The 25,971-nt window shown below is 50.1% G+C and overlaps 1 protein-coding gene across 1 annotated transcript in view; it reads right to left on the reverse strand.

Annotated features, from left to right (window-relative positions):
• Positions 1 to 25,971, reverse strand: part of VWA5B1 (von Willebrand factor A domain containing 5B1) — a 46,862-nt gene that overhangs the window by 13,029 nt on the left and 7,862 nt on the right. Inside the window, exons 4-15 of the mRNA XM_068968520.1 lie at positions 25,711 to 25,856; positions 24,702 to 24,833; positions 24,003 to 24,127; positions 19,758 to 19,934; positions 14,825 to 14,935; positions 12,510 to 12,712; positions 11,460 to 11,574; positions 9,832 to 10,017; positions 7,395 to 7,578; positions 6,218 to 6,408; positions 1,567 to 1,768; positions 821 to 1,135 (exon numbers count right to left, since the gene is read on the reverse strand). Of these exons, the coding sequence (XP_068824621.1) occupies positions 821 to 1,135; positions 1,567 to 1,768; positions 6,218 to 6,408; positions 7,395 to 7,578; positions 9,832 to 10,017; positions 11,460 to 11,574; positions 12,510 to 12,712; positions 14,825 to 14,935; positions 19,758 to 19,934; positions 24,003 to 24,127; positions 24,702 to 24,833; positions 25,711 to 25,856 (2,087 nt within the window). The remainder of the gene's footprint in view (positions 1 to 820; positions 1,136 to 1,566; positions 1,769 to 6,217; positions 6,409 to 7,394; positions 7,579 to 9,831; positions 10,018 to 11,459; positions 11,575 to 12,509; positions 12,713 to 14,824; positions 14,936 to 19,757; positions 19,935 to 24,002; positions 24,128 to 24,701; positions 24,834 to 25,710; positions 25,857 to 25,971) is intronic.

The following is a 25,971-nucleotide window of genomic DNA, read 5'->3' on the forward strand; positions in this document are numbered from 1 at the left end:
GAGTGAGTTGCCATTTCCTTCTCCATAGCTTTGACTAGACGGACCTTTGTTGGCAAAGTAATGTCTCTGCTTTTTAATATGCTGTCTAGGTTGGTCATAACTTTTCTTTCAGGGAGCAAGCGTCTTTTCATGGCTGCAGTCACCATCTGCAGTGATTTTGGAGCCCAAGAAAATAAAGTCTGCTACTGTTTCCACTGTTTCCCCATCTATTTGCCATGAAGTGATGGGACCAGATGCCATGATCTTCGTTTTCTGAATGTTGAGTTTTAAGCCAACTTTTTCACTCTCCTTTTTCACGTTCATGAAGAGGCTCTTTAGTTCTTCACTTTCTGCCATAAGGGTGGTGTCATCTGCATATCTGAAGTTATTGAGGGACCCATAGCAGGGGGGCAGGAGGGAGGAGAGAACAGGTCACCGGGCAGATCAAGCAGGAGGTGGAGCCCTCGGCCGTGTGTGTGTGTGTGTGTGTGTGTGTGTGTGTGTGTGTGTTGAGAGGGGGACAGTGGGGGTCAAGGGATGCACCTGGAGGCAGCGATGGGGAGAGGAGGTGGAGCGCTGGGCGGTGGCAGGGCTGAGGAGAGAAGTAAGGGGTGGGGCCAGGAAAGAGGGCGGCCCCTGGTGTAGAGGCAAAGGGCGGGGCTTCTAGGAGGGGCGGGGCCGCGAGGATGGGCGGAAGAGAGGCAAGGGGCAGGGCCGCTCCGTGATGAGGGGCGGAACTGAGCGGAAGGGGCGGGGCCTCTGTGAGGGGCAGGGCCGCGCCGGGGGCAGGGCTGCGGTGAGGGGGCGGGGCCGCGCGGAGGGGCGGGCCCGCGGCGCTCACCTTGCTCAATCTCACCCTCTCGTTCCGCCAGCTGCTCGAAATCCCGGATGATGGCGCGCGCCGCCAGGTGGTGGAAGGTCTCGCTCCACAGGTCGGGCTCTTGCGCACCGCCCCTCTCGGGGCCGGGAGGCCCCAGCTCGAAGCTCACTTCCCACTGCAAATGCTGGCTGTCCCGCAGGCCCTTGACCACGGCCTTACCCAGCACGGGGCCTGGGGTGGCGGGCCTGCTGGGGCTGGCCCGCTCCTCAGACTCGGCCAGGGGCTCCCAGTCGGAGGACGTCTCCGTCGCGAAGGCAGAGGGGTGATGGGACGGCTCTGCGGGCGGAGGAACCAGCGGGCTGAGATCTGAGCTGCAGGACAGAGGGTCCACTCCCAGGGGACATTACATAGCTCCCCGGATGCAGACACTAAGCAAGGACAGTCCCGCCTCGCTCCTCCCGCCCCAGGGAACCCACAACGCTCCTTAGGAGAACAGGGGTAGCACGGGCTTGTCCCCAAGAGTAGGGCGGACCCCCCTCCCAGGAAGTCAGTACCTGAGGGGGCCAGAGAGTGGGGAGCTCTCTGCAGGGAGGACATCTGGGAGCCTCGCAGGTAGCCCGAAGACCAAGTTGATTGGGAAGGAGGGGTTGGTGAGGTCCCTGGCAGGGATGGGCCATAACAGACACCGCCCCGCCTCCCCCAGGATGGGCTCCAGCCTAGGATTCCTCCCTGTCCCCAGTCAGGTCTTGGACCTTGTGGACACTTACCCAGGTCCCCAGGGCTGCGGCTCTCTGAGGCAGGCTTCAAATTGGACCCAAGATCCACCTCTTTCATGGGGCTCCAGGCCTGGGTCTCCTGGTTGGAGGGTAGGAACGGCTGGCAGCCTTGGGGCAGCAGAGAGGGCCTGCGGGCCCCTGGACCCCGGAGTTTGGGACCCTGGCTCAGGTCTGGGCCACCGTTCAGCAAGGGCTAAGAATGCAAGAGGAAGAGGAGAAGGCTGAGTTCCTGGTGGTGGGCCCCTCCCCTCTGCCCCCAGCCACAGCTCTTTCCCTGGCACATCACAGCTCCTCCCTGGGGACTGCCCCCATAGCGCCCAAGGACACGTGACCTGCTCTCCACTACCCATGAGAAACATCGGCACAAATAATCCCAAATCGTGGATAAAGTCCAAACCACAGAAAACCATGGGAAAATCATGTACCATGGATAATATTCCAAACCCACTTTTTTTTTTGGTTTTGTTTTTGGCCGTAAAGTTTAAAACTTTGTGTGTGTGGTTATAATTATCAACCTTTCCCCTTATGTCTTCCCATTTGTCATGCTAAAAAGTCTTTCCGAATAGGAAAAAAAATTCTAGAATTTTTGTGATTCTGTTTTTGTTTAAATCTTTGATTCACACAAAAATTATTTTGGTGTAAGGAAATAGAAAACAGCCTTTTCTTTGATTTTCTGAATAGTACAAATGTCATCACCATTTACTGACGACAGTTCATTCATCGAGTCCCTGCAGTTCATCAGTTCTCCGCCTCTATCCTGACAAAGCTGTCATGAACATTTGGTTTTATTTCTGGACTTCTGTTTTGTGGATTTAATCCGTCCAGTGCTAGTACAAAACTCTTCAAAAGGCAAGAAGTCAACTGGGAAATATATTTGCAGCATGCATGACAAAGATCATTTTCTACAAAATGCTTTTATGAGAAAAGTATTATATAAGCCTGTGAAAACATGCTCAGTCTCAGGAGCATTGCTCTAAATTGAAATAAGTTATGATTTTTCCATCTATGGATTAGCAAATATTTAAATGTTTGATGACACCCTTGTTGCCAAGGAGGAGACAGGAGTTCTCATGGACTGTTGATCGGCCATTGCGCTGAAGCACTCCTGTGGGGGAACGATTTAGCAATGTGCCATCTGTCAGCATTGAAAATGCAGAAGCTCCTCTGACCCAGCGATTCCACTTTTAGGAATTTAATTCTGTGGCAACACACAAGGATGAAAATATCCATGTGCATGTATTGTATATTTATTGTGGGACTGTTTGAGAAAGTGAGAATCTGGAAACTTTCTAAAAGGCCGTTGATAGGGGATGGTGTATACATCATGGTCATTGTGGTTTAGTCGCTAAGTTACGCTGGACTCTTTTGCGACCCCATGGACTGTAGCCCACCAGGCTCCTCTGTCCGTGAGATTTCCCAGGCAAGAATACTGGAGTGGGTTGCCATCTCCTCCTCCAGGAAATCTCTCCGACCCAGGGACTGAACCTGAGCCTCCTACATTGCAGGCAGATTCTTTACCGCTGAGTCACCTAGGAAGCCAAAATTCGTTTCGGTACATCTGTGCAGTGGAGCGTCATACAACACTGAAATGAAAGTGGTGGATTTTTCCACACCTGTATCCAGACAGGAAGACATCCAAGATAAAGTGGATATTTAAAAAAATTTCAACTGGTCCATATTTTGATTGTGGTGAGAGTTACATGACTACATGTATTTGTCAAAACTCATAGAGATGTTCACAAAACAGAGTAATTTTTACTGCATATAAGAAGTGAATTAAAAAGACATTTAAAAAGTAAATTGGAGACCAGTTTGTATATGTGATTATTCAAAACATATATGTGTGTTACATGTGTGTGTTTTTGAGTGTGTGTAGTATTTCTGGAAGGAAATGCCCCAAACCAAGTGGGCACAAAGCACAAGAGAGGAGTACTTAGACTTTATGTTCAACCAAACTGTTTGAGGTTTTTTTTTTTTTAATCATTGAGAACCCTAAGTATGTATTACTTTTGTAATTAAAGAATGTTAAATTAGTTAAAAATAAAAGCTGTACCTCTGGGGACATGTACACCTGCCTGGAAGGAGGAGGGTGTAGGGGAACAAAGACGCTTGGGTAGAACAGAGACAAATACTGCCCCTTAGTTTCTAGACTAATGGTTAGCCACAGAGTCTTTCTCATCTCCATCAAATATTTACTGGAAAGAGGACTGTGCTTTCCCAGTAGAGGGGGCTTCTTGCGGGCAGGGGTCAGAGATGGCCTTCCTGTTTCCTCTGGGCCTGAGGTCCTGGGGATGATACAAGGGTGTGGGAGATGAAAGAGACTGGCCCCTCTTAGGATGGCCTCAGTGGGAACTGGTACCCAGACAAGGCTACTGAGTCCCAGGATGTCCTTAACCCCTTCATCCCCATCAGAGACTGGGATTCCCCTCACTCCTGCTCCACGGTCACCACCACACTGAGAAATAGAGACTGCCACAGGTTCCACAGCAACAATAGTCTAAGACTCAGCGCCCTTCAGCCATCCATAGGCTGCAGGGAGGGTGTGCGTGTGTGTGCATACATACGCATTCACGTAAGTATACTGAGGATTATCACGTTGTGGAAGAAATCAAGAAGGGGATAGGGAGCAATAAACAAAGATGGGTCAGAAGTGAGCAGGAGAGAAGCCAAACTGTCCAGAGCTCTCACCAAGCAGAACTGTGTGTAAAGGATATCATTTCACCCAACAATCCCACTACGGGGCATATACCCTGAGAAAACCACAACTTAAAAAGACACATGTACCCCAACCTTCACTGCAACACTATTTACAATAGCTAGGACATGGGAGCAACCTAGATGTCCATTGACAGATGAATGGATAAAGAACTGTGTTACATATACACAATGGAGTATTACTCAGCTGTAAAAAAGGAATACATTTGAGTCAGTTCTAATGAGGTGGATGAACCTAGAGCCTATTACACACAGTGAAGTAAGTCAGAAAGAGAAAAACAAATGTTACATATTAACAGGTGTATACCTATGGAATCTAGAAAGATGGTACTGATGAACTTATTTGCAGGGCAGCAATGGAAACGCAGATGTAGAGAACAGACTTGTTGACCCAGGCAGGGAAGGAGAGGGAGGGACGAATGCAGAGAGCAGCCTGGAAATGTACTCACTACCGCATGTAAAATAGACAGCCAGGGGGAATTTGCTGTGTGAGTCAGGGAGCTCAAACCAGTGCTCTGTGACAAACTGGAGGGGTGAGCTGCGCTGAGAAGTGGGAGAGAGGTTCAGCAGGGAGGGGACATATGTTTACTTATGGCTGATTCATGTTGATGCACGGGAGAAACAATATTGCAAAGAATTACCCTTCAATTAAAAATAAATGCATTAAAAAGAGAAACTAAAAAAAATAAAGGACACCTACTATGTGCCAGGTGCTGCACTAGCTACTTTATCTCTTATCAGCAGATGCTGCGAGAGTCTTCCACGTACGGTTGGCTCCCAGGAAACATCTGTTGCTGACTCTTGGTCCAATCGTCTGACAAGCTAGTCTCTCCTTTGCAGAGATGAAAAGTTGGGGCTCAGAGAGGTTAAGCAATGTGCTTAAGGAGCAGAGTCTGTCTGACTCCACAGTCAGTGTCTTCTAACCGCATCGAATGGTTTCTGGCTAAGCACAGAGAAGCACCTTCAGGGACAAGGTGGCAGTGTTTCCATCGCTGGGGAGCGCAGAGGGCTTATGTATATGTGCAGATGGGGAGGGATGGGGTTACTGGGGGAAATGGGAGGATGAAAGCCTACATTTATGGAACCACAGACTCACAATGACAATGCTATGCAAAGCCCATTTGTAAGAAAATGGGCTAAGGCATACAGATCATAGCAAACATCCATTCGGGTTACCACGGTGTTTCTCAAACCTGGTGATTTTGCTGCCCTGCCCTGGGAACAGTTGGCACTGTCTGCAGACATGTTTGGTTGTCCCGACTGGGGATGGTAGTGTTACTGGCAACCAGTGGATAGAGGCCAAGGAAGCTGCCTGGCATTCTGCAGCACATAGGACACCCCACAACCGAGAGTTACCGCTTCAATAGTGTGGGGGCTGAGAAACCCTAGTTGAGGTGGACACTGGATAACTGGTCCTGCTGTGCCTCTAACTCTGAGATGATTTCTGCCCTGGATGAATGCACAACCCTTGAGGTTTTCAGAAGGTGCAGAAAGGGATGAAGAGGGGAAAGCAAGGGCTTTGCAGGCAAAAGGTCCTGGGTTGCAATCCCCTGACTGGCTGAGTGACCCTAGGTAAGTCACTTTACTTTGTGACCCTCATTTTCCACACCTGTACAGAGTAGGGGTGGTTAGCTCCTACACTCCCTCCTTTCCAAGGGGCACTGTAAAATCAAAGGAGAGTGCAAATGCGGTGCTGTTTGACAGCTGGGAAGTTCTATGAGAAGAGAATATGTGATGTCATTGACCGGTGGGTATCATTATTAGGAAGGCGTCAGTTGGAGGTCAGGTAGGCAAAGATTTGGAAACAGGAGGAACTGACTCATGTCAGTGTAAATTGCAGTCAAGCTCCATCCTTCCGACTGAAGCAAGAGACACAGCTCCTCCCATCTATGGCGACCCCTAACTCCAAAATTCCCTGCTAGGGTACCTGCAAATCAATCTGCCACCACGGAGCATCCAGGCTGGTCTGGTTGGTGAGGTCCTGCAGCTTGGTTTTCCGCAGTGGGTATCTCCTGGTAGCCGTTGTGGGGTCACTGGCTATGAGGGTCCTTGGGGTGGGCTTATGGTTGGTGATCTGGTTGGTGCTATATGCCCGCCGTCGCTGGGAGAGGTCTAGACCTGGGCAGGAGTGGTGACAGAGAAGCAAGCCATCAGGCTGGAGAAAGAGAGAGGGGCTTATAAACCCCTTGCCTGCTTGGATACTTCTTGAGGTTTCCACTGCTTACCTTTTGGGTTGGCAAGATCCCCTGGAGAAGGGAAAGGCTACCCCTCCAGTATTCTGGCCTAGAGAATTCTATGGACTGTATAGTCAATGGGGTCGCAAAGAGTGGGACATGTCTGAGTGACTTTCACGTTCACTTACCTACTGAAACATGTGCAGGGTCTCGCCTCACCTGGCATCCAAAGCCTTGCCCAATCTAGCTCTAATCTATCTGCCCAGCCACTCTCTCTACTTCTTTTCCAGGCATCTGTGCCCCAAACATACCGTCTGTGTGTGTGGTCTCTAGGTACGACACCTCGACGTCTTAGCTCAGGCAGTGCCTGCTGCCTGGAATCTCCCCTCCCCACTTCTAAGAACTGGTGCCCCTCTCATGTCTTTGCTAATATCCTCTGCCGGATGGTCCTTTCCCTGGGATTCCTACAGTTTGTTAAACTTTCCTATGGTCCTTGTCACTCTGCTTTCTAACAGAATCAAGGACAATTGTGTCTTTCTCAAAGTCGGAAGGCTTCTGAGGGACAGGTGCCATGTTTGAGCCATCTTTGCTTCCCATTCTGTGCTCAGGATCTAGCCTTAGTAGGTGATCAGTAAATACCCTATGAATGGAAACTAATGCCATAAAGAAGTTTTGGAGGAAGATGGATATAGACTATCTGTACTCTACCTCTTTCGAGTTCCGTAAGCTTAGTTAGCTGAGTTGCTAAAATTCTCCAAGTCTCAGTTTCCTCATTTGTAAAGCTGATGTAATAGTAACCCGCCTCTGCAGCTGCTAACCATTCACTGAGATTGTTAGTAAGTACTTAGCACATAGTAGGTACTCAGTAAAAATGTAGCAATCATGGCTTCCCTGGAGAAGGGCGTGAAGTACAAACAGCAGCCAACTAACCGGGATTGGGGATGGCGTCCCCGCTGGACGGCTGGGTGTCTTTGGCCTGTCTCGGGCTGAACGGTGCCCCCACGCTCCTGACACAGTCCCCGCTGTCTGGGTTGGGCCCCTCATCCTGTGAGTGGTAGAAGACAGAGCTGCCGGACTCTTGAGAGTGCAGCATGCTGTATCGTCTTCTCTTGTCCTGGAGGGAGGAAGAGAAAAGAGGACTTAGAGTGAGGCTAGGTGTCAAGAAGGACGTCCAAAGGGCAGCAAGGGGTGTGAGAGGAGACGGTGGAGGCTCCACCTTTGAAGAACCAGAATAATAGGCAATGGTTTTGCTTGCTCCGGGAATTTAGGCAGACCGCTGTTTAAGGGATGATGAATGGAAATGGCTTTTCATATCACTTATGCTGTTTATATTTATAATTATATTCTTTGTTAAATTAAAAATGTAATTCTAAATGCTATTGCTGTCTTCAAATAGATAAACAAAAACAATAGTGTGAACCATCTGTTGCCCTCATTCCATTCCCCGTGATATAAACTATAAAAATATAAAGGTTTTTTGTGGCCATATTACTTACATTTTGTCAGTACCTTGAATTTCACGCTTAAAACATTTTGGAAATCTTTCATATCAACTACTCTCTTAAACATTTGACTGTATGATACTGTACCACCCCTTATTATGAAGCATTTGCTTTGTGGCCATTTATTTTTTTGCCACCATAAAAAAATACTACAATAAATTCTTGGCCATAAATCTATTATATCACTTTTGTTTCTATGTATTTGACTCTTAGGAGGTTTTGCTGGGTTGAATAGTTATATATGTCTAATTTTATTAGTTATTTCTAGATTGCCTTTCATGAGGGTAAGCCATGATCACACTCTTTACCCAGCAACTCTTCTAGTAGGAGGAGAAAGCATTGCTAGTCTCATGCGTAAGGAGAAGAGAATGGATTTGATGTCCCTGCTGGCAGTGGTAGTCTACTACCTCCCAGACCTCCAAGAAGGGCCTAGTCTGTGCAAAGTCTTGACCAGTGTTTGGTTTCATGTGTTTCCTCTGCAGTTGAAGAACCCACTCTCCAGAATACACTTACCATTACTGACCATGGTTCTTAAGAGATTCCATATCTTTATAGCATCTGAAAATTTCAAATAAAATCCTAACTTTGCTTGAAAGATTAGAAATACATTTAACACAAGGCCTACATTCTTCCATGGCAACCCTTTGTTAGACCTGAGTAGGGGCTGACAATTTAGACAGGATGTGTGAATTGATGCTTTTGAGCTGTGGTGCTGGAGAAGACTCTTGAGAGTCCCTTGGACTGCAAGGAGATCCAACCAGTCCATCCTAAAGGAGATCGGTTCTGGGTGTTCATTGGTAAGACTGATTTTGAAGCTGCAACTCCAATACTTTGTCCACCTAATGTGAAGAGCTGACTCATTTGAAAAGACCCTGATGCTGGGAAAGATTGAGGGCAGGAGGAGAAGGGGACGACAGAGGATGAGATGGTTGGATGGCATCACTGACTTGATGGACATGGGTTTGGGTGGACTCCAGGAGTTGGTGATGGACAGGGAGGCCTGGCGTGCTGCAGTCCATGGTGTCACAAAGAGTCGGACACGACTGAGCAACTGAACTAAGCTGAGCTGTGTGATCCAGTTTGCTATATTCCTCCCCACCACTCATTTCCTCTCTATCAGGAATGTCTGCTATCCTTCATGGTATTTTCCCCTTCAGTTTTTGTAACAAGTTCATTTCGTTCATTTTATACCTGCCCAGTCCCTCTGGGCATTTAGTTTGTGACTCTGGTTTAAAAAGAAACTAAGGTGACAAATCCTTTAAAGGGGAGTTGAGAGACTTACTAAAGAGTAAAGAAGGAAGCTAAGTGAGAAAATAGCTTCTCGGGCACTCTTCTACATTTTAGCATTTAGGATTTCACCTCCCTTTGAGAAGCTTCTCACTTTTATCCCACTTCTGCCACCACATACAACAGAATTACCCATGTTAAGAAGTAAAACACAGATTCTTCTAAGGACATATGGCTGGATTAGAGTGTTTAGGGAAAGGAAACATGAGTGCTGTTCTGAACTGAATTGTTCATCAAATAGACTCATAGCCTACTTTGGGTCAGTTATGCAAAATGCATGTTCTTGGGCCTTAGCTGCTAAGTGTTATTCAGTAGACCTGGGTTGGAGCAAGGGCTCTACATTTTAAACATGTTCCCCAAGTTCTTCAGCTGCAGGGGACCTAGAGAACCGCAGACTGAGATAGTAGCATTTATCCAAGCAGTGTCACCACTTGACTGAATGCCTATGGCCTAACAACTATACCCCACAGCAGTCTGCCCTCCTGGCTGCCACAAATAAACAGTCTTTCCAGCCAAGGATGGCCTCGTGGGCAGGGTTCTGGACCCCCACCGACTCCTGGAATTTCTAAAATACTTACAGTTCTAGGATTGGAGATGTATAAAGAGGCATCACAGACAATGCCATACCCCACCAGCCGTTCTCCGGGGAAGAGGGAGCTGGTGCTGACAGGTGAGATCAGGACCTCGGTGGTCTCAGGGAAGACCCACTCCACAGTCACATCACTCAGGACCGGGGCCATAGCCTTCTTCAGGGATTTGACCATCTGTTGGGCAAGGTCAGAACACAGGTTGGGGGGGGGATGTGTGAGTGGGGATATGCACACGTGAGGAGCATGAAGACCATGTGAGCGTGACCAGGAGGAGGAGGAGCAGAGAGGACGTGACAAGACACCTTGGGGCGGCCTGTTCAGTGGTGAACAGGCATCTGAGCTTCTTAGGCTCCTAGGATGTCAGAGCTGGAGCAGATCTTTGCTGTCACCTCTAAGCTTAGCATTTATAAGTGAGAAAAACCCAAGACTCAAAGTAGGATTACGATGAGCCAGGGGCATACAGCAAGTTGTGTCAAAACACAGACCGAACAGTGATTTTGAGCAAGTCAATTTGTCTTCCTGGGCCACAGACCTTCCTGGGCCCCTTTCTGTTAAAGGGAGCTGGTAATTCTCCACTCTCAGTGTAGTTGAGAGGACTACCTGGGATACCGCATTTCAAGTATCTGCCATAAGACAGGTGTTCAACAAATGACAGCTAGTTTAGCACTTAGTGGCTTAGCATCCCCTAGAGTGATTTCCTCAAGTGTACTACAAAGGTGGAGAAAAAAATGATCTGGGAAGTATGGCAGCCATAGAGATGCACTTTCAATTTTCCCTTTGAGACAGACTGCGCTCTTTTGCTGCAAGGAATGCAGTTAGATGGCAGTCTCCACGTGCAATGCCTCAGCTTTCAAACCAAGACTACACCACTCCCTGGAAGCCACCAGGGAGCAAATGAGCAGTGCCTGGCCTTTCCACCCAACACAGATGATCTAATGGGCAACTCTTGCTCCAGAGATCCCTGGTGGATTGGTTAAGACCTTGCCAGACCTGCACTGACATCTGAGGCTCTCCCTGCTCAATTCTGTTTCCCTCCTTCCCTTTCACAAGTGCCTCATCTGCATGGACTAAAGAGTTTTCCTCCCTGTTTCCTCTTCCCTTCCACAGATTTTAATCCCTCAAGAAACCTCTTGCTCTTCAGCTTTCTTGTTCCTTGTCCCTGGAGGATATGGACCAACACAGAGACTCTCTAAGGGCTGGATTACTTGTGCCAATTATACAGGACATGGAGAGAAGACTAATTGCCTTGATGTCTTCTGGGCCCTTTAGATTCTGCTGAGCCATCATTTATCATCATCAGGAACATGTCCAGAAAGGACCCCAGACACAGCTCATATCCAAGAGGCAGTGATTCCTTTGGCAGCCCCAATCCTACCCACCCAGGATGAATGGAACATATGACCCAGAGGATGGAAACAAGGGCATCCCGTGTCCTGCACTAACTCCAGAAATTGCCCACTCTGTGCCTCCACCTGTGATTCTCCCTGAGGTGCAATTTGGCCTAGTGGAGAGCTCAGATTTGGGGTGAAATCCCAGTTTCACCACTGAGTTTCTGTGTGGCCAGTCTGGGCTTCTGAGGTTCCAGCACCAGAAAAGACTGAGGTCCTTCTGCCTACCTTGGGTTGCAGCCGCTCCCCCTCCTCCAGGAACTCAGCACTGCCCTTGGACACAGTTGCCAACCCTTTCACCAGTCTGTGGCAGACGTTGGGTCCAATTCCAAAGCTATAGCACCTGGGAGAGGGGGAGAAAAGAGACTGGTACTTCCCACATTCTCTGCCATTTTGTCCCCTGATAGGAAAGGGGGCAGATCATGAGCTATCTCTGAGCTGGCCCTGGCTTCAGGGAGAGGGTGAGGGAGAAGGAAGAAGGGCATCCATGGACACTGATTCACACATGGACAGCCCATCACCTCCCACCCCAGTGCAGAGCCAAGGCAGGAAGGCCTTCCTCTGCTGAGGCTGCTCTTTGCGACCTGGATGCAAGATCGTGAGCATCTTATCCTTCCTGAACTGTTGTGGGGAAAAGGCAAACTTTGAAGTTAGCCACACCACCAACAAAGGTCCGTCTAGTCAAGGCTGAGGTTTTTCCAGTGGTCATGTATGGATGTGAGAGCTGGACCATAAAGAAAGCTGAGCGCTGAGGAATTTATGCTTTTGAACTGTGGTGTTGCAGAAGACTCTTGAGAGTCCCTTGGATTGCAAGGAGATCCAACCAGTCCATTCTAAAGGAAATCAGTCCTGAATAGTCCTTGGAAGGACTGATGTTGAAGCTGAAATTCCAGTACTTTGGTCACCTGATGTGAATAGCTGATTCATTTGAAAAGACCCTGATGCTGGGAAAGATTGAAGGTGGGAGGAGAAGGGGATGACACAGGATGAGATGGTTGGATGGCGTGACAGACTCAGTGAACATGAGTTTGAATAAAGTCTGGGAGATGGTGATGGACAGGGAGGCCTGGTCTGCTGCAGTCCATGGGGTCACAAAGAGTTGGACACGACTGAGCGACTGAACTGAACTGGACTGGACACCACCCTGGAAGCAAAGCACTGGAGGAATTGTGGGTCCTTGCCTTTCCTTCTGGCATTTTCCACATTACCCCAGGTCTGGCATCCCCAGCCCAGGGCAGCCCAGAAAACCCGAGCCCTAGACCTTCAGCCTGTGCCCACCTGGTGGAGAAGGCGTGGTTTCGCACCAGCTCCAGCACCTTCCCGGTGTTGTTGACGGCACCATCTGTGATCAGGAAGAGAAGCCTCGGGCATCCTCGGAGCACTGGCTGCCGGATGACCCACTTGAGCGGGGAGAGGATGTTGGTGCCACCCATGTCAGCTCGCATTTTCTGGATGCTATCACAGGCCATGGCCAAGTTCTCCTACAGAGAAAGGTCAAGGGCAGGGAGGTCATCCCCAGGGCCGTCATATGGCGTGGAGACGCCCAGCACTTGGAGGATGAACCCTTTGTTGCCCTGAATTTTAGTTCACCCTCACTGGAGTTGACTCCTCTTCCCGGTTTCATCTCTGCCCCATGTGCAGGAAGAACAGGTGGTCATTTTCTGGTGTGAGCTGCCTAATAACACCATCTACCAATGTCCTAGATGCCACCACTCACGATGTATTAACTCGCTTTTGCCTTCTTTTTTCCTCTTTAAAAATGTAAACATCCCTGGAAAAGGTAGCACGTCAGATCTTGATTGCTCAGCACAGAAGAGGTTTTCTTTTCTGATGAGTGAGGCAGGAGGTGTGGTGGAAAGGCCAGTGGTCTAGAAATCTTAAGACTTGAGTCCTGGCTTGACTGGTGGCACTAAATTCCTAGGATCCTTTGAGGAAACCATTTCCGTCATCTGGGCTTCAGATTTCCGCCCTTGTGGGCCAGTACTGTGAGACCCAAGTGGCCAAGGGTTCCTGGCATTGGATGGATGCCACGGAGCAAGGACAAATTCCTGCTGGATGTCACATGCCCTCCTGATCCTCACTCAGGAAGAAGCTCTTCCAACAGGCACACTTGGAGCGATGGAATATATCAAAAGTCCTTGAATGTATATGTACCCTTTGAACCAGCAAGACTAGAAATTTATTCCAAGGGAATCATTAAGGATGGATGCAAGGCCTTTGCTGCAAAGATAACTAATAGAAAAAAATGGGGACAACTTAAATGCTCAGCTGTAGGGGTTTAGTTAAATAAGTCAGTCTATCTGTGCAGTGAGATACTAGGCAACTACTGAAATTATGTTGCAGATTAATACTTACTGGCCTGGACATATGCTCAGGATAGGCTTTTCTGTTAGAAAAATAGGTTATACAGACAGTGTGGGAGGGCTAATCCTATCTTTATTGAAAATGTGTGCAAATGCTTAGAACAAGAAGGGATTTATACTAAGCTCTTAATGTTTTTTTTTTTTTCTCTTTTTTCTAATGATGGGAGGTTTAAAAATTTTTTCAGCTATCTAGATTTAAAAATCATGGGACAATCAATATATATTATTTCTGTATTGAAGAAACCCATAAAGAAGTTATTTTTAATTGAAAAGGGGTTCCTATGTCCCTCTTTTCTCGTTCCCTACACCTTCTCCCCCTCTTTCTCTTTCCCTCCCTCCCTTCATTTCTTCCTTCCTTTTCCCTTCTTCCATCCATCCCTCCATCCTCCCGTTCCCTCTTCCCTGTGTCTAGACCTGTACAGGGACGCACCGCCCCCCCCACCCCTTCTTTTTGGCCTTGCTGCACAGCTTGTGGGATCTCAGTTCTCCAACCAGGGATGGGACCTGGGCCACAGCACTGAAAACCCAGAATCCGAACCACTAGGCCACGAGGGAATCTCCTAGGATGTTCCCGTTCTGAACATCCTGCTGGGGCCAAGGTCTTCTTGTTCTAAACCATGCCTCGTGGTTTGGAAATCTTGAGAAATCGTAAGATTTCTAGACTAGGTCTTTCCACCACACCTCCTGCCTCACTCATCAGAAAAGGAAAGCTCCTCTGTGCTGAGCAATCAGGATCTGATGTGCGACCTTTTCCAGGGATGTTTACATTTTTAAAGAGGAACAAAGAAAGGGCAACCGTAAGTTCGCACGTGGTGAGTGGTGGCTGTGTGGAGCTGTGTGGAGCGCCACTCTCAGCCCCTTGCCCACCTATTCACTCCTCCGCCCCTTGCCATTGGCGCCTTCACTCAACCTTGCGTGGGTCCATCATTCTTATGAGAGGGAGGCTGCGGGTGGGAGGCCTAGGGTACCCTCTTCCCTGTGCTCCCTCCCTGAGCACACCCATACTTTGCCCCACATGTTCCTTATTTTTGGGAGGGGGAGGTCAGCGATGGCCTGCAAGGGGAGAGCCTCCCCTATGGTTCTCTGCTCCTGGCCTCACCAGCTAGGTTCTACATGGGGTTAGGGTCCTCTGAGTGCAGGCCTTAAGGTTACCTCCTCTTTCCTTTCCCTCCCTTGCCTCCGCTCCTCACCACCCAACCCCTCTTGGTCCCAACCATGCCCCCTCCTTACCTCACTGTAGGTCTGACTGGAAGGGAAGAGGGTTTTAAACGTGGATCCAAACCCAATGATGTTGAAGAGGCAGCTTGGCATGAGGCTCTTAAGAGCCACCAGCATGGCATCCTAATAGGGAAGGAAGGAACTTTTAGGGTTCCAGAAGGGGTTCTTCCCTTGGCCATCACAGAGCGATGTTCTCATACCAGCACAGAGGCAGCCTGCAAGGTAACCTTTCACCCTCTGCCTGCACCTGTTATCGCTTCCTCCCCCAGAGCAAGAAATTCACTGATGCTGACCAGAGGCTGGGCCAAAGCCATCATCATAAAACTCCTCATCCGTGTAGCAAGTCTCAAAGCCATTCTGTTAGAGTTTGCCAGTTCCATTTCACCTCCTATGACCCTGAGCGGTAAGGAAAGCCGGAAGTACGCATTCCCTTCTGCCAAAACAAAATTGACTTCTAAGGGAGATACAGGGCCTGGTCTCGCTGGCCATGGAGCAGGCTTCTGTCTGGCTCTCATCCAGGGCCTTTTGGATCAGAACCACCCCCCCACCATTATCATGAACTAGGGATACATTCTTAGGAAGAGTCTCTTTAGCTCATCTGTTGAACGCCCAGAATGTACTTTACGTGCATTATCTCACATAACCTTCACAATAACTCTTTGAGGCAGGCACCGTATCACCCTCATTTTATTCAAGAGAAACTGAGGCACAGAGAGGGGGAGTGAGCTTGTTTGTGAGCATCTGGATTGTAAATCAGTGGAGCCGGGACTCAAACGTGTCGCTCTGACTCCAAGCCTGTGAACATTAAAGGGTCTGAACCTATTTGACCAGGCAACACCAGGAGACCTTCAGCAAGGTATATTCTAAAAATGATGACGCAGAGAGAAGGCGGAGGTGACACGTGGGAAGATGACGGTATCGATGACGGCGATGATACGACGCGATGATCAATGTCAAGCAGTCGCTATGTGCTAAGCGCTGTGCATTATCTCTTCTCCTCTCTATAATATGTATTATAGCATAGTGGTTGAGAAGATACACTGAAGTTAAACATATCTGGGTTTCCATCTCACCTTTACTAACTTGACCTTGGGTTAGTTATGTTATTTTTCTGAACTTCAGCAGGGCACACAGTAAAACATTCAGTAAGCGGTTATTATTACCTACCCTGTCAAATACATATTAATAAAAAGACCTCTATTTTACAGATGAGGAAACTGAGGAATTGCACTGGATCATAAAACCTAAGAACAGGGCTGAGGCTTTCAAAGCACAACACTGAGATATTCAGTCATGTTGTCTCTGCCTTGGCACAGAGCTCGGGAATGAGGGGCTTTCCCCCACCCTCACGGAGTTTATTGATGGCATCCCAGGGATCTCGGCATAGCTTCACAGAAACAAACTGTTATACTCCAAAATCTAGATGGAAACAGTTGCAAGTAGATACTGGCAACGTTCACACCATATGGTCTTTCAGGCTCCATAGCCCTGCAGCCCCTCTCCCACCCTGCTTTGTAAACATTAACATCAATGTTCTGTCCATCTCCTTCTATTACTTGTGTCAATACATTTTGTTTTTCTGCAAAAGAAGTCAGTATCTGTTTATTTTTTCATTAGCTGCTAATGTGTATTGCTACTAGCAGGAGACTCTGCTGATCCCTACAGACTGTCTCTGCTCACACCTATTACAATTTTTAAAGCCATGTTTTTGGCAGCAATTGGTAGCTGAAGAAGGAGACCAGCTGCAGGAAATTAAATTGACTGAACTTTGCCTTTTGGCGTGACTGTTTAAATTTCTATTCTCTCTTATATCCCGAAGCCTAGCTTTTCCAGAAACTTCAACCTAATGGGCCACTGAAAGACTTAAGCAATCCCCAAATGGCCTCATTGTCAATGGGGAAAGGGACAGTGGCTTGAGTAGTTTCTGTGACTTTTTCTAACAGGGGCACATTTAGCAGAATGGGTTGTGCCAACACAAAGCCATTTGTGAAAGGATGACCGTGAGCTCCCCAAGCTGACCTGGAAAAAGAAAGCATGAGCGACTCCAAGGGGACAGGGACTGACACTCGAATCAGAGCTAGAGAAAGCTATTGTCAGGGAATTCTAACAGTAGGTCTTTAATTCAGGAACTGGATTTCCACTCATTAACAAACTCCATTGAACTGGTAGTAACTGCCTGGAACACCAAGCTGAGATGGATATACAGATTGAGACCAGGCTCAGCATTGAAAAAAAAGTCATGGTCAATTATATTTTTATTTTTATATGAAACAGAGATGAGTATTTTTTAATGATAAAAGGTACAATTCACAAAGAAGATGGACATCATAAACCACTGGAGATCATGGTCAATTACTGATGTCTGTCTGGGCTTGGGAGAGGGGGAATGGAATGAGGTGTGACATATGCTTGCCCTCCCTGAATGATTCCTCCCTTCTCATCAAGAATAAATGAAGCCCAGAGTTGAGAATCAACTTGTCCAAAGCCACATAGCAAGTCTGTGGCAGAAGTGACCCTGCAACCCAGGCATTGCTTTTCCCACAGAGCTATGAAGCAAGAATAACAATCAGAGAAGAGAGCTTTTCTTAGTGGAAGAGTCTGTATAATCCCCTGCCAGCAATGTAAGGGAAATGAGCACCAAGTCAAGACACAGAAGGCTCAGGTTCTTGCACCAGCTCTGTGATGTTGGAAGAATACTTAGCCTTCTGTGAACTCAGTTTCTTTACTTGGAAAATGGTGGGGAAAGAGGATTAAATGCTCTCTAAGAGATGTTTTAGGTATATGATCCCATGATACTCTAAGGTAACTGAAGAGATGTGTTACAAATTGGTACAGTTGTGGAATGGAATACACATGGCCCCACAGGCCTGATGCGTGCTTCAGCACTCTAGCACTGTGGACAGCTCCCCATCTTGCTGCTGCCTTTGATGGTGGGCGGCTGCTGCTGCTGCTAAGTCGCTTCAGTCGTGTCCAACTCTGTGCACCCCCAGAGACGGCAGCCCACCAGGCTCCCCCGTCCCTGGGATTCTCCAGGCAAGAAGACTGGAGGTGGGCAGGGATAGGGAAAATGTACCGGTCCTTCACCTGAGTGTCAAGAGGCCTCAAACAGGAGCTTGGATCTGACATATGACTGCTCTGTCATACTTCAAGAGCAAACCCAGTCATGGCAAGGCTGAGGAGACCTCATGGATCCCACGTAACCCACCCCCTCCCCAACTCCCTGCTGATCCTGTTGCCTGGAAACAAGAGGCTGCTCCAAGGACAAGCTAGGGGGAGGGATAAAATTTCAGGCGACAGCAGAGCCCTCTCCTTGGTCCCTCACTCCTTGCTCTCTTGAACTGTAATCCTTTACCTAGTTCAGTAAACAGCGACCAAGGGCTCTTGATGCACGAACACAGAGCTAGACCCCATGGGGAGAGAGAGACAAGGAAGATCTGCTCTTTCCCCTCAATAAGGGAATAATTCCAGAGAAGGAGGCAGACATCTGTGCAACTGAAAATACGAGGAAGAGTTGGATAATGCCATAATTGAGGTGAATGATCTTCTGAAGGAGACGGGCTGCTTCTGGATGTGTGTGTGTGGGGGGGAGTTATTCTTCTTTCACCTGCACTCCTTCAGAACTCTCCAAAGCATCAAGACCACACTCCCAGGAGCGCTTGGGTAGCAGGGCTATGAGCCTCACTGGACTGTGAGCTTCTGGTTTTTCTGTTTGGTTTGGCCATGCCAAATGGTGTGTAGGGGCTTTGTGCTCCAACCAGGGATTGAAATCCATATGAAAGCGTGGAGTCCGACCACTGGACCACCAGGATGTTCCCCACTGTGAGCTCCTTGAGGGCAGAACTGTATTTACAACCTGCCCTACCTGGGGGCTCAGACAGGAGAGTGTCTGCCCGCAATGCGGGAGACCCAGGTTCTATCCCTGGGTCGGGAAGATCCCCTGGAGAGGGAAATGGCAACCCCCTCCAGTACTCTTGCCTGGAAAATCCCATGGACGGAGGAGCCCGGTGGGCTACAGTCCACGGGGTCGCAAAGAGTCGGACACGACTGAGCGACTTCATTTCACTTCACTCTTTCCAGACAGTAAAGAATCTGCCTGCAGTGCAGGAGACCTGGGTTCCATCCCTGGGTCAGGAAGATCCCCTGGAGAAGGGAATGGCTACCCACTCTGGCATTCTTGCCTGGAGAATTCCATGGACAGAGGAGCCTGGTGGGCTACAGTCTGTGAGGTTGCAAAGAGCTGGACATGACTGAGCAATTAACACTTTCACTCTTTCCGGATTTCCAAGCATTGGGGCTTTGCACATATTAGGCATTTGAAAAAAAAAAAGGAAAGATAAATCAAATCATTTCACTGGATTCAACACATTCCTTGATGGCGGGGGGCATATCTAATGAACCTCTGATGTCACATGGTAGAAACAGACAGACAGATAGGGGTTTAATTTTAGACTGTGACCTTGGGCACATTACTGAAACTCTCAGGATGGGTTTTCCCATTTGGAAAACGGTGACAACTGGACCAACCTCACAGGATTACTGTCTGGATTAAACACCAAGCTGTGCATTAAGTGGCTGCACAGAGCCTGACTCAGAGCAGGTCCTCAGCAAATGCTAATTTCCTTCCTGTCTTCTCTATATCCCTCCCCACTGAGTACTTAGTGAGGCGTTTTAGCCAGAGCAGGCACTCAACAGAGCTGTGGAGAATTCCAAGGGGAATTACTGATGACTTCATCCTTTGAAAATGGACAGCAGTTAACCTCTGCTCATATCACTGAGCAGAGAGATCTCTGTCTAAACTGATAAAAAAAAAAAAAAATTTGCTCGTCATGTCTTTTAGCCAGAGATAGTCACTTAAGGAAATGGCTCAGGTGTGGAAGGAGAAAGTGCTGAGAAGCTGGTTACCCTGGAACCCTAGATCCTGGGGGTGGGGTCCTTGCAAATGTACCTTGACGCATTGGATGTTGGTCCCATTCATACTGCCACTCCTGTCAACAAGGAAGATAAACTCCCCACGGGTCTTCCTCAGGTTCGGCTGGACCGATTGGAGGTCGGGGCAGAAATTGAGCATGATGACGGAATGGTGGGGGACGTCCTTGTGAAGGCGTTTCCGGATGATTTCTGTCTGGAGGAGAAAGGAAAACTCTCACTTGAGCATTCAAGGGGCCCAGAGCTACACCTGGGGGCTCACCCTGGTGGCCCCCATCACTCTCCAAGTTTGATCAGAATCCCACTCATCCTCTGCATATAAGACTTCCAGGTGGGCCCTACCTGGCTCTTCTGCTAGATGCTCACAGGTTGCAGTAGCGACAGGGACTTTGGAGGCAGGAAGACCCTGGGTCTGAATCTCAGCTATCACTGTCCAGCCGTGTGATGCTGGCTCAGCCCCTCCTCAGGGTCTGTTGCTTCTTTGGAAAGTGGGACAACTAAGGCCCATTTCTCAGGGTGGTTCTGAGGGTGGACTGGGCTGGCCTGCAGATGGGGAGGCCCTGACACACGTGCAGGCCCTCAGCTGAACAGCGGTTCCTTTCTCTTTCACATCCAGGGATAAGCCCCTCTCGGGCCCACCTTGGCTTCTCTGGTTTACCGACTCTCTCCACTGATAGACTTCCCACTCGCACTTCAAGCCTCACCTCTTTGGAAATCCTGCCCCCATCTTCAGTTCAGTCGCTCAGTCGTGTCCGACTCTTTGCGACCCCATGAATCGCAGCACGCCAGGCCTCCCTGTCCATCACCAACTCCCGGAGTTCACTCAGACTCACGTCCATCGAGTCCGTGATGCCATCCAGCCCCCATCTTACATGGACTTAATCACCTAGTTTCCTTGCCCATGAAATGAGGACAAGAGTACAAACCTTACTGAGTTGCATGGACTAAATGGGACACTTCCAGGGCACCGCTCAGCAGAGTAACTGTTGCTGGACAGCAACCATTGCCACTCTTGCTATTTGCCGTGGGGACCCAGGCACTTCTCACACTGTGAGTTTTTTGCTCATCTCTCTGTCTCCCCTCTAACTTGGGGGCTACTTGAAGGCAGACCATGCTTGAGTCTCTTGCATCTCCAGGGCTCCACGTAGAGCTTGGTATAAAGATGGGCTCAGGAAACATTAAAGGAAGGATACCACCACGATTCTGTATCTTTTCATGGATTCTCTTAGCTGGCCTTGTCCTGCTGCTACTGAACTGTCTTTGACTGTTGCAGTCATCTCTGCACCAAATCTCATTTTCTCCATCCTCACTGCCACCCTCTCTCACCACCCCATCTTTCTCCGTCTCTGACTGTCTCTGTGTGTACATGTCTCTCTGTCTATTTCTCAGTCTGTCTGGGCCCCTTCCTCAGTTCAATAGATGACATCATCACCTTCCCAGTGGTTTAAAGCAAAGACCCAGGAGTCGTCCTTGACCCTGCCCTCTTCCTCATTCTGCGTATCTACTCCCTCGATAGACGACCGCCAGTTCTGTAGCTCAAACACCTTCTGAACGTGCCCTCTTCCCTGTCCCCACTGTAAACACCCAACTTGGGCTTCCCCGGTGGCTCAGATGGTAAAGAATCCACCTGCAATGCAGGAGACTTGGGTCTGATTCCTGAGGCAGGAAGATCCCCTGGAGAAGGGAATGGTAACCCACTCCAGTATTCTTGCCTGGAAAATCCCATGGACAGTGGGACCTGGCGGCTACAGTCCACGAGGCTGCATAGAGTCAGACATGACTGAGTGACTGGACCTTCGCCTGGACCTGTGCAAGAGCCCCTTCCTGGCCTCCTTCCTCTCCTTTTTTCTCCCTGTGATCTGCTCCATACAGAGCAGGCAGTGTGATCATTGTTACTCTCTTGCTTAAGCAACAGTGTCCTCTCATTCCCGTACCAGGGCCCCTCATGAAGCCCCTTATGGATTGACCCCTGCCTGCCTGTCCACCTCGTGTTTGCCCCACATTTCAGGCCACAGGGGGCACATTTCTGTCTTCCAAGCACATCACCATTATTCCGCCTCCAGTTCTTTGTACATTCTCCCAGGGTTTCACAGTCCACCAGGTCTCATTTTGAGATAAGCTTCCTCTAAACACTTGGCGAAACAGCACCCAGGACTCATCACTCATTATCCTATCATCCTGTTTTAGGTCTTTCACAGTCCCTGGTCCTTGCTTAACTGATCTTGCTCATTTTTTTGCTTCTTGTCTGTTTCCCTGGGCTAGAGTGTAAGCACCAGGAGGAAAGGATGGGACACTCCTGGTCTTCCCAGGGCCTAGAACAGAGCCTGATGCCTAACAGGGCACTTACTGTCTGTTGAGTGGATAAATGAGCAGATGAATCTCTGGGCTTTTCCGTCCGTTACTGACCTGTGTATCATTTTTTAATTTTTCAGCCTGTCTCTCTTTTGACTCTGCTTCTCTCTGCATCTCCGTCTGTGTCTCCCTCTGTGTCATTTGCCCCCACTTTGTTAAATCACAGTTTTTGACAGCTCAGCCCACCCAGCTCTCCCTGATTGATGCTTCTGGGTGCTCACCTCCCTCCCTGGTGAGGGATCAGGTCCTCCCCTCCCACAGGGAGGTCCTTAGCCAAAAGCTACTGCCCAACAGGGCTCTCTAGATGACAGAGCCCGAGGCAGCAACGGCCACATCAGTGACAGGAGCCTGATTTTTGCCTCTCGGAGGGTCAGGGGTGGGGGCCTCGGGCTCAGGATTCTCTGATGTCTCCTTGAGCTGCCATTATCCAATTACAATAAACTCATCACTTCTTAGCAGCTGCGGGTTGATGCCTGTCATCCCTGAAGCTCATGAGAATACAGGGTATTTGCATAACCAACCCAAGGTGGCAAATTAATTCTCATTTGCTCCGGTGGTCCCAGAGCTAATTGATTTAAGGCTTGGCAGGCAGGCAGGCAGGGAAACTCACTGCTGACTCCCCCTGCTGCACGCTGCAGTTCTCGGAGCTCAGTGGCACCCCGGCATTGGCACCCCTACTCTGAGAACCCGGCTCCAGCCTCTTCTCCCAACTGACTCATCTGGGGGCACCTCTGGGAGGGCAGATGTTTCCAGCAAGGTCTCCAAGGTGGGGGTGGGCACTGAGCCATCTGTACCTTCCCTGTCCCATCCCCCATCTCCCTCCAAGCCGGGGCCTTCGGGTGGGATCTCTACCAAAGGGAGGGATGTCAGCTGTCGGTTTTCTCTGCATTCCCGTCTGTTCCTCTCCACCGTCCTCTGCCCGTCAGACCAGCAGGGGCCGGAGGGGCCCTTACACTCAGCACAGCCACCCCACATGAGTGGGGCGGTGTCCTTAGCCTCAGTGTCACGAAAGCCAACTCCTTTTCCCAGCTCACCAGTTATTGTGGGTGCTAAGCCGCAGTTTTCTCCCCTTAAAAGGGAGATGATAAAAAGCAGTGTGCCCTGATTCTTGAGCCTACCTTGGCACTCAGGATCCAGGGCGGTGTGCGGTGACACCAGCAGGAGGGAGACTGCGGGGGTAGCTTATGGCTGAGGCTCGGCATCTTCTTACCCCCCTTCCCCACCCCCAGCCCCTGCGAGGACCCCCTTATCCTTTACCTTCATGGGGGAGGGGCGGGCTGAGGGAGAGGGTTTCTCTGGCTTCCCTGACTCTGCCTTTATTCTTTACCTGATAGCAAACAATGATCCCAGAGGAAGGCAAATCAAGAGACCCATTCAGCAGGTGGGTGAAGGGAGGCCCAGAGTAGAGATGGAGCCGCGAGGGCACCCAGCATAGGGCCTTGGTGCCTTTCGGGGGCAGACTGTCCTGAAGAAGTCCAAGATCGTTTCTGCCACCAGCCTAAAATTTTCCCAGCTTAGGCACCTTGATGGGCTTCCCTGATAGCTCATTGGTAAAGAATCCGCCTGCAGTGCAGGAGACCCCGGTTCAACTCCTGGGTTGGGAAGATCCCCTGGAGAAGGGAAAGGCTACCCACTCCTGTATTCTGGCCTGGAGAATCCCATGGACGTACAGTCCAAGGGGTCGCAAAGGGTTGGAGACGCCTGGGTGACTTCCACTTTCATGCTTTCAGGCACCTGGATGGCACCAGGAGCAGGTGGCCTGGCAGGAGGTGGGGTCATCAGCTCGCTGTGCGACCTCGGGCGAGTCACCCCACCCCACCCTGGGGCCCAGGCTTCTCACTGGCCCAGCGTAGGCCCGGGGCCCAGAGCCACCCCGGTTCTGCCACCGGTGATGCTGCTCAGCCACTCTCACCTTTCGCTCTGCGCTGCTGCCCTTCTTCATCCCTTTGATGAAATCTGCTCTTCCCTTCAGGTGCTGGTCAAACTCCCCCAGGGTCATGTCCCCTTTCTCCATCAGCACATGCGGCACATGGGGCTCTGCAGAGATGAGACAGCACTGTCCAAGCGTGAGGGCAATGCAGGGAACCTTGGTTGACGGGTGGATCTTCACTGTGGGGAGGACTCCCAGTTGGAAGAGGGGGATGGGATCCCTGGCCGCTTGAGGCGTGTGAAAAGACTCCTTAGCTGGGAGTCAGGAGAGTGCGTGACTCGACTTTACCCATCTGTAAAATGGGAGTGATCCTGGGCTCTAATCTTTTTGGATCTTGACATTCTATGAATTCTTAAAGAGATAAAAGAGTTGCTCCCTGGGGGTTCAGAACTGTTGGGGTCTCACCAAGCTTAGGTGTTCAGCTGGCCTGAGAGCAAAGTGCACTGATGGGTGGATGAGACAGTGGGGCCTCAGGAGCTGAAATGGGGCAGGAGACACTCAACTCTGCCAACTAGAGCCGCGTTGACACAGAAGCGATTAGTTGGTCTCCTCTCCTCTGCCACGTAGCCTACCCTCTCCCTGGCCACGGGGCAGAGGGGGGCAGCTGTCTGTGTGCCCTGGGATCAGCACCTCCTCCCTCCCACCGGCAGCCTCGGGGGCCCCCGCTGGGTGGCACTGTACCGCTGGGGTGGATGAGGATCTCCACGGGCCGGTCGAAGGTGTGCCTGTTGGCCAGGGTGACGATGATGCTCTCGGCTGAGCTTGCGGAAGGGGCGGCGTCGGCTCGGATCTCGTGGGTGGGACTCTCTACCCCTGAGTGGAGCAGAAAAATGGGATAGGTTCAGGGGTCCCCAGAGAGAGAGGGGCTTGGTGGGGGGACCGGGAGACCCAGGCCGGAGGTGACTGCCACTCCAGCCCCGTCAGGGGCTCCTGGCCTGCCGGTGTGCGAAACTGTGGACAGCCCTTCTCAGTCTGGCCGTCTGCAAATTGGGAGCTTAGCTAGGTCAGATAACCTCTCCTGCCCTGACCCCAGGACCCAGTGCGGGTTAAACGGGTGGCTTCCTCTCAGGCCACAGAGACAAAAGGAGCTTCACGCTCCATCAGAGGGCACTCCATAAACGCCTCTTGTGTTGGGATGTTGGCTTGCTCTGGGAGAACACTCATGGACTGAAACCACCTTCTTTTAAAACCTTGACTGGGAGGGGGAGGGGAATGATCAGAACAGGGGTGCCTGACTCTGGCTCCCTGTTAGAATCACCTGGGAGCTGTTCAATGTTTCCAGTGCCCAGGGCTCTCACCCCAGACCAGTGTCATCATCAGAAGCTCTAGGGTGGGATCTAGGTGGCTGGATTTGGAAAGTTACCCCACTGAGAGGACCCCCACCTCCACCCCAGGGGAGGACCCGAGAAGCATCTCTGTGGCTGTGGCCTCCTGGAGAGGACCTTGGACCTCTGACTTTGGACTTTGGACTGCTAGGCCCTTGTGGACATTTCCCCGGGGAAGCCATTGTGGGGGGTGGTGGGGCCAGTCTTGAAATCTGTCCTTGGGAAAGTGTCCTGTCGGGTGGTACGTTGGCCGCAGGCTGTCATCCACCTGGGCCGGCCAGCTTTCCCTCCTTCCCTTCCTCTCCCCACCCCGGGACCTGGAATCTTCTTTCCAGCCCCACTGGGGTCTAGGCAGCTCCGCTCACCTGCGAGCAGGCAGGGCCCGCGAATCTCCAGCTGGAAGTTGAACTCGTATTCCATGGGGTTGGACACGTCGGTGTCTAGGAGAGTCGACAGGCATAGTCTGTTCCAGGAGTCCAGGGCCCGGCTTCCAAAGCAGTGCTTGTCTCTGCTGGGAAGGAGGCCGGGAGGAGGGGAGGGGGAGGAGACTCAGCAAGATGGGAGCACTGGCTTCAGTTCCCACACTCGCACTTGGCAGAGCGTACATCCTCACCCGGGTCTCTCGG

The sequence above is a fragment of the Capricornis sumatraensis genome, chromosome 3 (genome assembly GCF_032405125.1).
Source record: "Capricornis sumatraensis isolate serow.1 chromosome 3, serow.2, whole genome shotgun sequence".
NCBI lineage: Eukaryota > Metazoa > Chordata > Mammalia > Artiodactyla > Bovidae > Capricornis > Capricornis sumatraensis.